Source organism: Leucoraja erinacea, chromosome 37 (assembly GCF_028641065.1).
Source record: "Leucoraja erinacea ecotype New England chromosome 37, Leri_hhj_1, whole genome shotgun sequence".
Classification (NCBI taxonomy): domain Eukaryota; kingdom Metazoa; phylum Chordata; class Chondrichthyes; order Rajiformes; family Rajidae; genus Leucoraja; species Leucoraja erinaceus.
In genome coordinates this window covers 10,090,118-10,106,319 of record NC_073413.1, presented here as the reverse complement: position 1 = coordinate 10,106,319, position 16,202 = coordinate 10,090,118, and the positions used below count along the sequence as shown (strand labels likewise).

Below are 16,202 nucleotides of genomic sequence, written 5' to 3'. Positions count from 1 at the left end.
CCACAGGCATTTGCAGTGGAAACCTCATTGAAACTTACCAAATAGTGAAAGGCTCGGCTAGAGTGGATGTGAAGAGGATGGTGACTCTCACTCTCAGAGAGCGGTGGAGGCCGGCTCTCTGGATGGTTTCAAGAGAGAGCTAGATAGGGCTCTTAAAAATAGCAGAGTCAGGGGATATGGGGAGAAGGCAGGAACAGGGTACTGATTGGAGATGATCAGCCATGATCACATTGAATGGCGGTGCTGGCACGAAGGGCCGAATGGCCTTCTCCTGCACCTATTGTTTATTGATTAGTGGGAAAGTCCTAGACCAATGTTACGAATTCACCTCCAGGGATGAATGAAGTTCTATCGTCTCGTATAGGTCATAGGCTCGGAATCAAAGGACATTCCTTTAGGAAGGAGATGAGGAGGAACTTCTATAGTCTGAGGATGGTGAATCTGTGGAATTCTTTGCTACAGAAGGCTGTGGAGGCCAAATCAATAGATATTTTTACAGCAGAGATAGATAGATTCTTGATTAGTACGGGTGTCAGGGGTTGTGGGGAGAAGGCAGGAGAATGTGGTTAGGAGAGATAGATCAGCCATGATTGAATGGTGGGGTAGACTTGATGGGCGAATGGCCCAATCTGCTATCACTTACGACCTTATGAAATCTGTGCAGCCACCAAGGACAAAGCCCAGATGCATCAGCTTTCATATTGGGACCAAGTCTGGTCTGTGTACAAGCTCTCATCTCCCCCCTCAATAGTGGCAATCAGTCACACATGCTAATCAGATTCCAGCTGTAAAACAATTGAGCAACATCAGGTAGAAGAGAACACAAAACAATAGCTGGACCCCAAGGCTAGGGAGGGAAAGGCAGATGGTTTGAACATCTGAATGTTACTTAACACTTTCAAATTCAATAGTGAATCTCAATGTTAAGATGCAGTTCAAAAAAGTTCACTGCAACAAATATATTTCCCAAGTTACTTACTACATTCACTTCCTTATTGCATTTACAAGCTTCTATTTAAAGTGCTCTGTCGAGGCAAATGGATTGTAGTTCGTGCAGAAGTTAAGGAGGTCACTTAAGTTACGGCCAAAGGTGGTTTACAAAGTGGGACGGAGACAAGAGAATGCAGATGCTGCAATCTCAAACAGTGCAAAGTGCTGGAGAAACACAGGAGGTCAGGCAATAGTCAGGGAAGGTATGAACATGTAATGTCTCAGGCTGGGATCCTCCATTAGATCCCAACCCCAAAACATCACCTGTCCATTTCCTCCCCAGATGCTGCCTGACCCGCTGAGTTCCTCTGGCATTGGTTTACAAAGTGGGTTGTTCAGGACGGAGTAGAAATACGAATAGCACTTGATCCTTGAGCCCGTTGCATAATTTGGTTACGTTACGGGCATTTTGTATCTCATCTCCATCAGGCCATCTTGGTTTCATAACCCTGGAAAGTCACAACTTGTTATAACCACAGCTTCACAAATACAGCTGAAAATAATAATAATAAACAACAATGGACTGGATAATTCCAAACTGGATAGGGGAGAGGCCTGAAAATCAAGTTGCCTGCTGAACATCTAGGATACGAACAGAGACAATTGCATATACAATACAAATACACATTTACAATACAATACCCATTTATTGTAATTTGAAGTTCAAACGAAATTTGGTTTCTGCAGTCATACAACAAGAAAAGAATATAGAATTAGTAATTATGGAAGCTGTTCTTTCCTTACCATTTTATGGACAGCAGTTGCTTTAGCCAACACATCACCCATAGAATTTGAACAAGGAGTAGTTTGAACAAGTGTGGTGGGAGGGGAATTGAGAGTCAGCAGACCTGGGGGAGGAAGCAAATGCAAATCAGAACAATCTGAACAGCAAAGAAAATATTTCAATCCCAAGTCACCAGCTAATTTGTGTCAGATAGTTAAAATAGTTTCAATCCACTTTAGGCACACAATACTATTTTAAAAGGTTTAAGAAATAACTGCAGATGCTGGAAAGAAAATCAAAGATAGACAAGAATGCTAGAGAAACTCAGCAGGTGAGGCAGCATCTATGGAGCAAAGGAATTGGTGACTTTCGATCCTTAGATGCTGCCTCACCCACTATTTTTCGCTCCATAGATGCTGTCTCACCCGCTGAGTTTCTCCAGCATTTTTGTCTATTTTAAAAGGCAGCAGGTTTCTGCCTGTTACATTTAGTGACATCTGGTGGCTAGTCAAAGCAGGAATCTGAGATGTGTATTCTAAAATTATATTAAAGGGAGGGGACAGAGAGAGAATCTCTTTGTTTATCATCTTGGTCAATTCACTTGGCACAAAGCACTTCTGGTTGAAGGGCACCCCTGAAGTCGAGGCCCCAGATGCCCAATATATAGTCATAAATCATGTACTCGGTGCAGAATTAATTAGGCCATGCAGCCCATCAAGTCAACTCTGCCATTCGGTTTACACCAGCATCTGTAGTCCCTTCCAATGAGTCTACTCTGCCATTTAATCTTGGCTGATCTATTTTTCACTCTCAACCCCTTTCTCCCCATAACTCCTGACATCCTTAGTAATCAAGAATCTGTCAATCTCTGTCATAAAAATATCCATTGACTTGACCTTCACAACAGTCTGTGGCAATTAATTCAAGGTCTCAAGGTCAGTTTATTGTCACCCTCTGACTAGAGAAATTCCTCCTCATCTTTCTAAAGGCATGTCCTTGTATTCTGAGTCTCTGTGTCAGATAGTTAAAATAGTTTCAATCCACTTTAGACAAACAACACTATTTTAAAAGGTTTAAGAAAGAACTGCAGATGCTGGAAAATCAAAGGTAGACAAAAGTGCTGGAGAAACTCAGCGGGTGCAACAGCATCTATGGAGCGAAGGAAATAGGCAATGTTTCAGGCCAAAACCCTTCAAGGTCTCGACCTGAAACGTTGCCCATTTCCTTCGCTCCATAGATGCTGCTGCACCTGCTGAGTTTCTCCAGCACTTTTGTCTATTATAAAAGGTAGCAGGCTTCTGCCTGTTACATTTAGCACCATCTAGTGGCTCATCAAAGCAGGAATCGGAGATGTGTAACCAGTATTCCAAAATTATATTAAAGGGAGGGCCATGTATGGCCTCTGGTCCGAGACTCTCCCACTAGTGGAAACATCCTCCCCACATCCGCTCTATCCAGGCCTTTCACGATTCCATAAGTCGCAATGAGGCCCCCCCCCCCCCCCCTAAACTTCAGCGAGTTCAGGCAGAGTGCCGTCAATCTCTAATAATTCAGCATCTGAATTTTTCAGTAAAAGACAAAGCATTGGAGTATCTGAGCGGGTCAGGCAGCAACTCTAGAGAATCTTCTTCAGACTGATTGTGGTGGAGGAGAGGAGGGGGCATGACAGGGCTTGACAGGTGATACATGGATACAGGTTGTGGTGGGGGGGGGGGGGGGTGGTGGTGTTTGACAGGTAGATTATTGAACAAGGGCCAGAGACAATGAGACAAAATGCGAGAAGAGGTGAAAATTGTTAAGCTAGAGGAAGGAACGCGGGTGAATGCAATTGTCTCCGACGTGCAGACTTTTTTTAAATTTGAGGTTCACTCATTAGTCTGGAGTGCAAGTCAGGGGTTTCAGATTAAATGTTTTTTAATATTTTTCTATGGATGTACGAATACGTAATTATTTTATGTAAAGCACTTTCATTTCAACGCGAGTGATTTAAACATGCTATATAAATAATATGTACTTACTTAGTGTGATTATTGGTGACAATTTCTGGGTCAAATTAAAATGGAATTGCGTGGCAATCTGTGCCCCTGCCACAAGGTTTGCTGCATCTGACATTCATGTAATGTCACTGCTGTGGAATATGTTTTGGAGGTTTGGTTGGCACTGGGAACAGTCCCAGCACTGCACTGTTTGACCCAGCTGGGAAGCACTCTCCGACTGAAGGACCTGTTTCTACACCTTATCGCTCAACTAAAAGGAGCAAACTCCTAAATAGTAAGATTAAACGAGTACTTACCAGTACGAAGTTTGATCTGTATTTTATGAGGAGTTACGATGAGGGATTACGTGAAGAACCCACCCAGCGCGCAGGCGCGGCATACTTCCAAGCAGCGGTGTGGAATCACAGATAGACACTAGTTGAAGTAAAGATAGTGAAGACCAACGAGACATTAGTCCGAATTTGATCTATATAATGAGGGTGGGAGCGGAGGGCACGTAATCCCTCATCGTAACTCCTCATAAAATACAGATCAAACTTCGTACTGGTAAGTACTCGTTTAATCTTACTATTTTACTTCGGAGTCACGTGAGTGACTACGTGAAGACTTCAAAGGTCTGTGATTTCAAACCGTGTAACAGTTATATCACTCACTGCCGAAAGATCATCGAGGGAGGAAGTGGTAGCTAGAGACCAACAAGTTTGTTTAGTTATAAAAGAAATATTTATTAACTATAACAAAAAACAAAATAGCTCCCATGGGCTTTAAATCATAACTTTGCGGTTTTTAAAAAGGTATCCGCAAAGACGTCCTGTTCCATCAGCGGTTTGTTGTAAAATCGTTGGAATGTCGATTCCCTTGACCATCCCGCTGCTCTGAGGATGTGGTCGAGGGGAACCTGCATCCTATCCGCCGCTGAGGTGGACGCTGCCCTGGTTGAATGGGATTTAAAAACATTTGTGTTAATCCCTGCCATGCTGAGGACCTGTTTCAACCATCTGGATAATGTTTGGCTGGTTACCCGTCCAAAAGGCTTTCTGTGGCTAACCCATAAGGCTTTCTCTCTCCCTCTTAGCGTTTGGGTTGTGTCTAGGTAATGATGAAGGTGGGTCACCACACACAGCCTAGGTTCTGGAGGGTAAGCCCGGAAGATCAACGGGGAGTTTGATGTACCTGGTCTACTTTGTTTTACCAACCCCGGCATGGTGAAAGTAATGGTATCTGGGGTGGTCACCATGTAGTTCAGATTAAGCTGATGGAGCGAATGGACCCTCTGTGCTGAGACAAGCGCCATGAGCATGAGGGTTTTGTAAGTGGCCTGTTCCAGGCTCAGGGATTCCACCGGAGGCCAACCTCGAAGGTGTGTAAGAACTACACTCACATCCCACATGTGAGTGTATCTAGGTGTAGGGGGTTTGGTATTAAAGATCCCCTTAAGGAGTCTGATGACTAGAGGGTGGGATCCCACACTATGCTGTTCTATCGGCATGAGGTATGCGGACAGTGCGCTCCAAGCCGTATTGATGGCACTGTAGCTCATCTTGAGGTCATGGTGCAGGTGGGCCAGGAACTCCAGCACATCCGAGATCGAAGTCGTCGTGTAGGATGTCCCTGCGTCCAGACAGTACTGTTCCCATTTCCTGATGAAGGTCAGGTACTGTTTCTTGGTGGAAACTCGCAGGGATGCCGACATGGTGGTGATTGTTCTGTCTGATAACCCCAATCCCCGGTAAGGCCTGTTCAAAATCTGGAAACCAGGAGTTTCAATTTTTGGTGGCATGGATGGCTAATGCCAGTTACCGGGTGAGTCAATAATTGGGGGTGGTGTTGAAGGACCATTGGTGTCTCTACCACCATGTCGTGGAACATTGGGAACCATGGTTGGGTAGGCCAGTCGGGCACGACCAGAATGCCAGAGGCTGAGTCTGCCTGAATTTTCTGGAGTACCCGACTGATGAGGCAGAAGGGAGGGAAAGCATAGAAAAAGAAATTTCCCCAGTCCAGCGTGAAGGCATCTACCGCTGCTGCCTCTGGGTCTGGTTCCCAAGCCACATACATGGGTAGTTGGTGATTTAACCTAGACGCAAACAAATCTATATCTGGCGTACCATATTGTTTGATAATTTTAGCAAATAATTTTGGGTCCAACATCCACTCGATGTTGTCGTTGAATTTTCGTGACCTGGTGTCCGCCACTAAATTTAGTTTGCCTGGTAAATAGGCAGCTGATAGCCAAATATGTCTGTCGACACACCATTGCCAGATTATAGCAGTTAATTTGTCGCATGATACTGATTTAATGCCACCCATGTGCTGGATATAAGATACTGCCGTAGTGTTGTCGATCATAATTCTAACATGCACGTGTCGCATACCAGATGCATATGCTTTTAGCCCATAAAAGGCGGCGAGCATTTCCAAAAAGTTAATGCCCAGTGATTGTAGTAGCGATGCCTCTGAGTTAGTCCATCTGCCACCTGTGCTGTCTTTGGAGTTAGTAGCTCCCCAGCCTAAAGCACTGGCATCCGTTGCAATGGTTATGTTAGGATTGGTTACGGTGATAGGACTGTGACTGTGCCAAATATTGTCAACCCACCACTGAAGTTCTGATTTGGCTTCAGCGGGTAAATCCATTTTGCGATCATAATGCCCCCTATGAAGGCGTAATGCATGAGTCCTTGCTCTTTGTAAATTTTGATAATGCAAGGGCCCATGTTGGGCAGCCGGAAATGCTGCTACTATAGAGCCAATAACTCTGGCTACATGCCGTATTCTAGGTTGTGGTGTGGCAATTAAATGGCTACAAGCTTCAATGAGTGAAACTGTTTTGTTTCTGGGCAGAGTGACAGTCATGTGAATCGTGTCAATAGTGAAGCCTACGTAATCCATGTTAGTAGTAGGCTCCAATATTGATTTATCTGGGTGGAGGATAAAACCCAAAGTTTCAAGGAGTTGTTTAGTGGCTAACACTCCTGCGACAGCTTGTTCCCGTGTTCTTCCTAATATGAGAACATCGTCCAGATAGGCCACTACTAAATGTTTTAGTTCTCTCAATTTCTTCATGGCCACTTTAAGAATTTTCGTAAATAGTCTGGGAGCTGTCGTTAAACCATTGGGCAAAGCTCGGTACTGCCATAGCTGGCCCCTCCAGATAAATTTCAGATATTTAAAGTAATCTTTATGAATGGGTACCAAATAGTAAGCATCTTTGATATCTATGCTTGCCATGTAGTATCCCTTGGAGATCAGTTGTCTGGCAGTGACAAATGTCTCCATTTTGAAATGTTGATACTCAACAGACTGATTGAGTGATGTCAGATCAATAATAATGCGACATCCACCATCTTTTTTGGTTTTGAGAAAAATATTTGATACAAATTCTTGCGGCTCGTGTGTGGTCATTTCTATGATGCCTTTAGCCACGAGCCGATCAAGTTCAGCTTGTCCTTCTACCTTCTCAACTGCCGAGGGAAGGAACACCCTTTGGGGCATGTGCTGAACTGGCGGTTCTACGCCTGGTTTGAACTCAATTTTGTATCCACTAATACTGTTGAGTATAAACTGATTGTTAGTAAGGGAGCACCAAACATGCTTGAAGAACCTCAAACGTCCCCCTGTTAATACTACACCCTTTGTCTGTGTATGTTGACAGGAACCAGACCCACCTACCTCCATGTTCACTTGTGGGGTCGTTTCCGGTGGGTCTGGCCCAAGGTTGTCCGTGTTGGTGCTGCGGTGGGGCGGCGCATCTTCCCACGGCTCCGCCCTGGGCCCCGCTCTAAAAAAGAGCACTGGGGGTAGTGGGAGGCGGTCACCAGGCTTTCACCAGCTCGGTATCTGCTGGTGGCTGCCGAGGCGTGCGGCCAACTGGGTGTCTTCGCCCTGCTCGGTCCTGGCCCTGCCCTCATGAGGCCTACTGGTTTTGCCGCCTCTTCCAACTCCTTGAGCCTTTTGGCCAGATCCGCACCAAATAGCAGCGCCTGTCGTTCGGGCGCTGGAGCTTTACAGAGGCCGGCATACGTTGGGTTGAGGGCAGGCCTGATGTTGTCCCGCCGTAGGTTGTTTAGCTCATACGTGGTGCTGCACATCAGTGCGAGGGCATCCTGCTGGGGTATGGTCAAGTCTTCATCCCCAACGGACCGAGCAAAGGCGGTGACGGCTGCTGAGTGGAGCTTCAGGACTCGCTGCATTTTGACCTCCTGAGCCCTTATGTGCTGCCCCAGCTGGTTCCAGATCTGCCCATTTACCGTCTTGACCCTCAGCGCCTCGCAATTTTCGGGCGCGATGTAGTTGTCAAGGGCCTGCTGGACAGCCTTGTCCTGCAGCGGGTTGTTGGACAGCCAGTTTATAGTTGCCGCCATTCTGGGTGGCAACACCATCCCAGTTGTTGGTGGTGCCGCATATCGGCCCACTACACCCAGTAGCTCTTCTTCCGGCACGCCCGGCATGCTGACGATATCCTCCGCCTGCCCTTGGGATAGGCCAGCCCAGTCCTGGCCTCCCTTACTGCCCTCGAATATAGAGGGTACAGAAGGGTGTGGAGAGGAGGAGGCCAAAGCCCGTCCTCCTGGGAGATGCCGCATCTCCTCATTGATCATACGCTCGAGGAGCTGCCTCATGCAGCTTATCCGAGCGTCTCCCCTTTTCGGTGGGGGAGAGTGTTCCCGTTCCTCCGAATCATCGGAGGACACCGGCCAGTCGGTTTTCTGTGTCGCCTTCCTCCCTGTGCGGGGCGTTGAGATCTGCAGCACTGGGGGCGGCTCGGTGTCGGGTGAGCGGGAGCGTTGAAAAAGCTCCTCCGCTGCGAGAGGCTGCCGTCCCGCTATGGACCCGTCCTCGGGTGGAGTAGGGCAGGCAGTCCTCCTGGCTGGTCGCTTGCGAGAGGCCATTATTCTCTCTAGCGCGACTCTGTAACGAAAAAGACACTTACCTGAGGTCCCGTCTTTATGCTGCAGCTGGAGAGCCTGGCTCGAGCTGCTGCCGCTGTTGCACTGCTGACGTAATGCCGCGCCTGCGCGCTGGGTGGGTTCTTCACGTAGTCACTCACGTGACTCCGAAGTAAAATCAAGGTGTTACATGCACGAACAAAATTCAGTGTACCTGAATGACTGGTCAATTGCAACTCCCCCAGCGATGTTGTGTGGGTGCTAGTCGAAGGTTGCTCACACACAGGACTCGTCATTTCCACATCTTGCACTGAAGATTGCGTTTCTTCCTCTGGTAGCTCAATGTCACCTGTCGAGCTTTCTTGGGGGCAACTAGACTTAACACCATTATGGAATGAAGACTGCATTGCTTCTGGCTGGTCGTGAGCACTCAAACTGGGCTGGAGATACTGCTCAAAATCTACCTGGGGAAACAATAAGTGTTAAACTACTCTTGCAAATAATATACCCAGACCTAAACTAATCAACACCTGGCAACGAGGGCAAATAGTTACATCATAACCCCACCTTCCACTATCACCCCCTCACTCTTGGCTCAAAGCTTCAGACGTGTCACATCACCCCGATCCTGGCCTCTCTCCACTGGCTCCGTGTGGTTCCGAATAAATATCAAGATCCTCCTTTATGTCTACAAAGCCCTTAACGGGCTTGTCCCCACCTACATCAAAAGTCTGTTTACCCACCACACCACCTCCAGGTCCCTCAGATCGTTCGACTTGGGGTTACTGCGCATCCCGCGGTCTAGGCATAAGCTCAGGGGCGACCGCGCCTTTACGGTTGCAGCTCCTAGACTATGGAACAGCATCCCTCTTCCCATCGGAACTGCCCCCTCCATCGACTCATTTAAGTCGAGACCTAAAACTCATCTCTACTCCCAAGCCTTTATTGACGTCCTCCGAGCGAGGGCTATATGTATGTAGTAATGTTTATATTTAATCCATGAACCACTGTTGTATAACGTTAGTACCTCCACCAATGTAAAGCACTTTGGCCAACGAGAGTTGTTTTTTAAATGTGCTATAGAAATAAAAGTGACTTGACTTACTCAGTCAAGGGCAGAATTTAGCAGAGAATCAAGTTGAAAACTGGATATCTATAATCTGCATGCCTATTTCTCACAGATTCATTTGGGACATGGTCACTAATGCAGGTGTCTGCCACTTGAAAAGAACACATTTAGAAATCGCCAGACATTTAATGTTTACGAGTTCACTTTCACTTTGGTCCATCAACCCAGCTCAGTTACAATCAAGAGGGGAAATGGCTGACCATCCAGTGAATAGTTCTAAAATGCCAATGTTACATTCCTACCATGTTGGCTATTCTTTCAAATAGCTTAAAGAAGTTAACGTACAAGATTCCATCCAAAAAACCTATGGTTTCATTTTCAATTTAAGGTTCAGGTTAAGGGGGGGGGGGGGGGGGGGGGGGGGGGGGGGGGACTTGATAGAGGTCTTTAAAATGATGAGAGGGATAGACAGAGTTGACATGGATAAGCTTTTTCCATTGAGAGTAGGAAAGATTCAAACAAGAGGACATGATTTGAGAATTAAGGGACAAAAGTTAAGGGGTAACACAAGGGGGAACTTCTTTACTCAAAAGAGTGGTAGCTGTGTGGAATGAGCTTCCAGTGGAAGTGGTGGAGATAGGTTCGATTTTATCATTTAAAAATAAATTGGATAGGTAAATGGACGGGAAGGGAATGGATGGTTATGGTCTGAGAGCAGGTAGATGGGGCTAGGTGAGAGTATGTGTTCGGCATGGACTAGAAGGGCCGAGATGGCCTGTTTCCGTGCTGTAATTGTTATATGGTTATATTTCGAGATTGACTGTCCAAGTATATCAAGTACACTAAAGCACTAGTGATGCTCACCCATTTAAAAGTACGACTCCCAATAATCAATGGCACTGGATTATTAAAGTAACACCAAGTATATCGTTATGCATGAAATGTTTTCTTACCTGTTTTGTGCTCTTTCCAGAACAAGTACTTTGCTGTGCAGTGCTAAATAGAAGAGATCTTAGTTAGAAAACTAAGGTTCATGCACACAACCACTAAAGTGTAAGTCAAGCAAATGGAAGTTTTCCCGCAAACTAATTTTCAATGTTTTCTAAAGTACACATTAGCAATGTTTGCAAAAGTACTGTCTTGAAAAAAGAAACCATAATTAACCAAAGTTGGAAGCACAACCATTTCATAGAGTTTTGTTTGCCACAAAACATGCATTTTTAAAAATAGAAACCACAGGGAACGATTACAACTTTAAGCATTGGGTTGATTGTGGAATTCATGACTGCGTAACTGAGTCAACGTATTTTTGTTAATGGCTAAACTTGCATGTTATCCAGATTTTTTTAACTTGGGACAAGTCCAAGTTGCCCATTCATTTCCCCCAAGTGTACAGGGATGCAACACTTCATTCGCTGCTGTGTTCCCTATAAAAAGTGGCCATGGCTCTGTCTTTTTCAGTCCAACTTTGATGGACACTCGGACCAACAGCTACAAGAAAATCTACATAGTGTATACATCATGGAAACAGGCCATTTAGTCCAACGTACATGCTAACCAAGTTGTCATCCCTGGTTAGTCCAATTTGACTATACTCTAAAGCATTCCTATCTTTTTTTTTCCTGTTCAAATGTTTTTTGAAAGTCGTGGTTGAATCTGCTTCCACAACTTCCTCTGAAATTGCAGATATGGACTACCCTTCGTGGAAAAGGTTGCCCCCGAGATCCCTCTTAAATCTCTCACCTCAAGCCTATGTTCTCTAGTTTTAGAATCTGCCACCCTGTGGGGGGAGGGGGGAAGAGAGAAAGCATGGCCATACCCTGGTCTGACCAGGGACCTGGAATCACCAGGACCACCTTGCTATACTTTTACTCTCAACATATCTGTAAAATCTTAGGATTTTCAGATGGAATGCCAGATCTGTCGTGTTGCCATCTGGCCTGTCGATGGACTGGAGTATAATCATCAACATGATGTTAACTTGATTCTGACTACCCAAATCTGGCGAGTGCCTCCTTTTTCCAGACCAGGATCTTAATACAAACTCAGCACAGAGTAACCACGATTTTACATTTGAAAATGTATCACCTTCAGAAAAACAAAATTCATCTTGGGACCTATTGCTATTCAGAGTTGCACACAACTCAAACACACCCTTTGTTGCCTCCATTGAATTCCAGTTTGTTGCTTTTGCTTTCTCCGGGCTTACCAAACTGAAGAGAATTGGTATTAGCAAGAGACTACCGCCTATCACAATCGGCTTTCAATGGACAACCGTTATGTCTACTATGTTCTGTTGTGCTGAAGCAAAGCAAGAATTTCATTGTCCCATCAGGGACACATGACAATAAACTCTCGGCTCTCTAATTGACGTCAAATGTTCCCTAAAATAATGTAAAAAGATCAAGCTACAAAATCATGAAATCTGACAACTATTCTACCATGCTGCACAGCAGACAAGATTAAGGCATGCATGTGATATTATGGCTTGGAAGAATATCCAATTAGCATTACTCTAGAATAGGACAGAAGTTAACCCGCATCAACATGTTTAGCATTTATAATTTAAAAAAAAATAGCAAGCAGCAAACTCACCCCTCTCCATCCATGGAACTAATGAGGTTTGTCATGACACGCGATTCTGTCTTTGTCACGTTATTAAAGCTTGCACAAGTCTGCGGGCTTGAACTCTTTGTGACATACGGCACAGGAGATGCAGGAATCGCTGAACGGACAATCAACCTGGTGGCACTGCATTGGCCTTTGGATCTTTGCCTTGGTGGACATGCTTTAGGAGTCACTGGTTAAACATTCGAATTTCAAAGTTAATTGTCACCTCAAAGATCAAGTAAATTCATACTCTAAAACTTGCACCACTAAAAGCATAGCATTTAATTTCTAATTTGCAAACAATCTACATAATTGCAAGATCCTATCTTCAACATGTCAGCGTTAATTTGACCAGCACGGAATTTCCTATTCTCACAGCATTTGGAGTGCCTAAAGTTACCTTTTGGCAGTCAACATCTTTAAACATCGGTTTATGCTGGCAGTTCCCAGTCACATCATTTGAGTGAGGAGGGTAGACAAGAGAATGGAGAAAGTACACCAGTCTCTGCAATCCTGTTCTGTTTGTTGCACAGATATCCAAAGTTAATAGGAGGTCAATGTATCATTTTACATTTGCCCATTTAAATGATTCAGATGTATCAGTTTCCACAACCACCTCTTGCAGTATGTTTCAGATAAGCACTAAAAAAAGGTTTTTAGTTTCAGTTTAAAAACACCTTCTCTCCATGGACCGTTCAATCCCGCAATGGATACCGCTTGTACAGTGTTTGTACGTTCTCCCTGTGACCGTGTGGGTTTCTCTGGGTGCTCCGGATTCCTCCCACCCTCCAAAGACGTACAGGTTTGCAGGTTAATTGGCTTTGGCAAAATTGCCCCCAGTGCTATGAAGATAGTTTGTGTGCGGTGATCATGTGGACTTGGTGGATCGAAGAGCTGTTTCCATGCAGTCTAAACTAAACTAAATTCCTCTCTGCATCTTCCCGTGTTCTTACACAAAGCCATGCCCAACGTACAAACATTTGTAGTCAGCTGCGATGAATTGTGTGGAATGAATCTTACCGGTGAAGTATTTTGCAGGACTCTCCACTCTGAAGAAACCTGCGTCAAACACAATGGCATCACTTTGAGCTTCTTTGTTGCTGGAGTCAGCTATTTCCTGCTTCATTTTGGCCTTCAGAGCTGCCTTCACAGCTGCAAAGCGGCTCGTTGCTGCTGCACTTGGTTTCATTACTTCCTCCGGTTTTGACCTGACAGCCTTTTTCTAAGTGAAAAACAATTGTTAGCATTTTTTTTTTTTTAAATCACCAAATCCATAGAGCAACAGTTATTGTTGGCAGTTGAAACTCCGTTTTCAGAAAATCTCACTGTTTTGAAACTGTTGTTACCCAATAAAGTTACCACTTTAAAAAAAAATCAGGATTAACACAACTGCAAATTATCAAGATTAACACAACTGCAACCTCCACACAGACAGCACCAGTGGTCAGGATCTAACCCAGGTCTGAGGCAGCAGCTCTACCAGCATCACTGTGCACTAGAAAGTACAAATATTCCACATTTTACTACCAAGTGGTTAACTGCGCTAGATTGTAAATTTCACATCCTTTACCTTGACCACTCTTTTGGGCAATGAGGGCTCCTCCCAGTTATTTTCTTGAATCTTTTTCAATCTCTGAAACTTATTGTTGACATCTTCAACCTAGGGAGAAATAACAAACAGTGATCTAAAAGCAAGATAGCAACAACATTGTGGAGCAGTAACGTAGGTGGGCATTAGGTACTGCAAGGACACCAGTTTTTTTTGCAACAAATCTTCATTTATATACTTTGACTTTTTTTCCACCTCGATTAGTTTTTCTAACTGCATTTGTCAGTTTAAACGAGAAATAATGGCCAGTCCTTTTTATTAAATTATTGTATATCAGGAGATTACATAGAAAAAAGGTGCATGAATAGGCCATTCGGCCCTTCGAGCCTACACCATCATTCAATATGATCATGGCTGATCCAACTCGGTATCCTGTACCTGCCTTCTCTCCATATGCCCTGATCCCTTTAGCCACATCTAACTCCCCCTCTTAAATATAGCCAATTAACTGGCCTCAACTACCTTCTGTGGCAAAGAGTTCCAGAGATTCACCACTCTCTGTGTGAAAAATGTTTTTCTCAAATCGTTCCCATTTATCCTTAAACTGTGACCCCTTGTCCTGGACTTCCTCAACATCGGGAACAATCTTCCTGCATCTAGCCTGTCTAACCCCTTAAGAATTTTGTAAGTTTCTATAAGATCCCCCCTCAATCATCTAAATTCTAGCGAGTACAAGCCGAGTCTATCCAGTCTTTCTTCATATGAAAGTCCTGACATCCCAGGAATCAGTCTGGTGAACCTTCTTTGTACTCCCTCTATGGCAAGAATATCTTTCCTCAGATTTGGAGACCAAAAAACTGTACACAATACTCCAGGTGTGGTCTCACCAATACCCTGTACAACTCCAGGGTATTCAATTCAGAAAATTAACTTAAGTGTCTGCATGCAACTTGTGACAATATGAGTTACATGGTAGTTTACTCTACAATAAATCCAAGTAGAACATTTCTTGTAACACCGGCTTACTGGAACCTAACAGCAAACTAAGGGCGTTCTTGCGCTGTTTGCACCTTAATCCTTTCTCTGCACATATCGAGCAATTATTCAGCATGGGAGTTTCTTGCTGTTGACGTTTTATTTGAAGAACTCTGATCAATTGCCCGGATTGTGTAGGGGTAGCAGTTGCCTGCTGGCAGGCTCAGGCCCTTGGTCAGGTGGCCCAAGTCATATGCCTGCTCAATGATTTCTGTTGCAAATGCTAATGGATGAATTAATGTCAAAGTCATGATGTTGCCTGCCCAATATCCCTCACCCACCCCAGCCCCTTCTACCAAGGAGTTAATCTCCTTGCCATTCATCATTTGTGGAATCTTTAAACTGATAGATGTTTATAGAAATGCGTTCCAATACGAAGTTAAGTTGTCAACAACTTCAGATGAGGAATGCAGAATCAGTGGATGACGCCCGTCCCATTAAAAGCAAGAAAGAGTATTCACCTGAAAGTCTCAATCAGGATGCAAAAGGAAAATCAGTCCCAATTTAATCATAATGACTAAATTTTAATCACAATGTTCTGCCTGGGTGTTTAAAAACAAAGCCTTCAGATACCTGGAAGTAGACCATGTCCCAAAACCCTTCCAGATCTGCAGAGGTGACTTCCTTTTCACCAGTCTTGAACTCGCAGTTGTCGACAAGACCTCTGAATTGTTTGAATCGTTCAGCCATAAGGAGACGTGCCTGTCCCACAGTTGTACGAAGCAGGTCCTTAACTGGGCAAAACAATGTTATGTGATTTTAAACTCAAGTTATCCAATTTTTGCTAGGCTAGGAAGGACAAGATTTTGAAAAATTACTGCTGATTGAGGGCAGTGACAAAAACAGATAAATTACAGCCATTACACTATCAAGCAAACATACAAGCCATGAATGTTAGACATTCAACCATGAGAACCTGTGGGAAAGGTGTTAACATGAGGATACGAACAGTGAAATCAGCAGGATGAGGGGAGGGACGGAGAGAGAGGGAATGCAAGGGTTACTTGAAATTAGAGAAATCAATATTCATACCACTGGGTCGCATGCTGCCCAAGCAAAATGTTCATGCTTCAGAGAAAATTCACCAATTCCACAAAACTTTCCAAAACATGCAAGTTCAGATTTCAGGGTCCCCGATACTCAAACTCTAAGCAAGCAAGCAGAAGATGGGTTCTACTCAAGAATCTCATTGAAGTTGAGCTTGATGAAGTGCCATTAGATTCCAGAAAAAACAACTGCACTGCACTTGAAATTTAGAAGCGATATTAGTTCAAATGGTAGCCTAGCCCAGGAAAAAAAAATCTATATCTACATAAAAGTGTAATTGCATGAAAATAAAAGC

General features: G+C 44.4%; 1 protein-coding gene across 3 annotated transcripts in view; it reads right to left on the bottom strand.

The window, feature by feature from the left end:
• The window catches only part of dlgap5 (discs, large (Drosophila) homolog-associated protein 5), a 30,380-nt gene that overhangs the window by 1,033 nt on the left and 13,145 nt on the right, over nucleotides 1-16,202 (bottom strand). For all 3 annotated transcript variants that reach the window (XR_008726296.1, XM_055663350.1, XM_055663349.1), the window contains exons 10-16: nucleotides 15,434-15,594; nucleotides 13,847-13,936; nucleotides 13,297-13,498; nucleotides 12,262-12,466; nucleotides 10,620-10,662; nucleotides 8,812-9,061; nucleotides 1,735-1,838 (exon numbers count right to left, since the gene is read on the bottom strand). Coding sequence is in view for 2 of the 3 variants with exons in the window: in XM_055663350.1 (XP_055519325.1) it covers nucleotides 1,735-1,838; nucleotides 8,812-9,061; nucleotides 10,620-10,662; nucleotides 12,262-12,466; nucleotides 13,297-13,498; nucleotides 13,847-13,936; nucleotides 15,434-15,594 (1,055 nt within the window). In the remaining variant the exon portion in view is untranslated. The remainder of the gene's footprint in view (nucleotides 1-1,734; nucleotides 1,839-8,811; nucleotides 9,062-10,619; nucleotides 10,663-12,261; nucleotides 12,467-13,296; nucleotides 13,499-13,846; nucleotides 13,937-15,433; nucleotides 15,595-16,202) is intronic.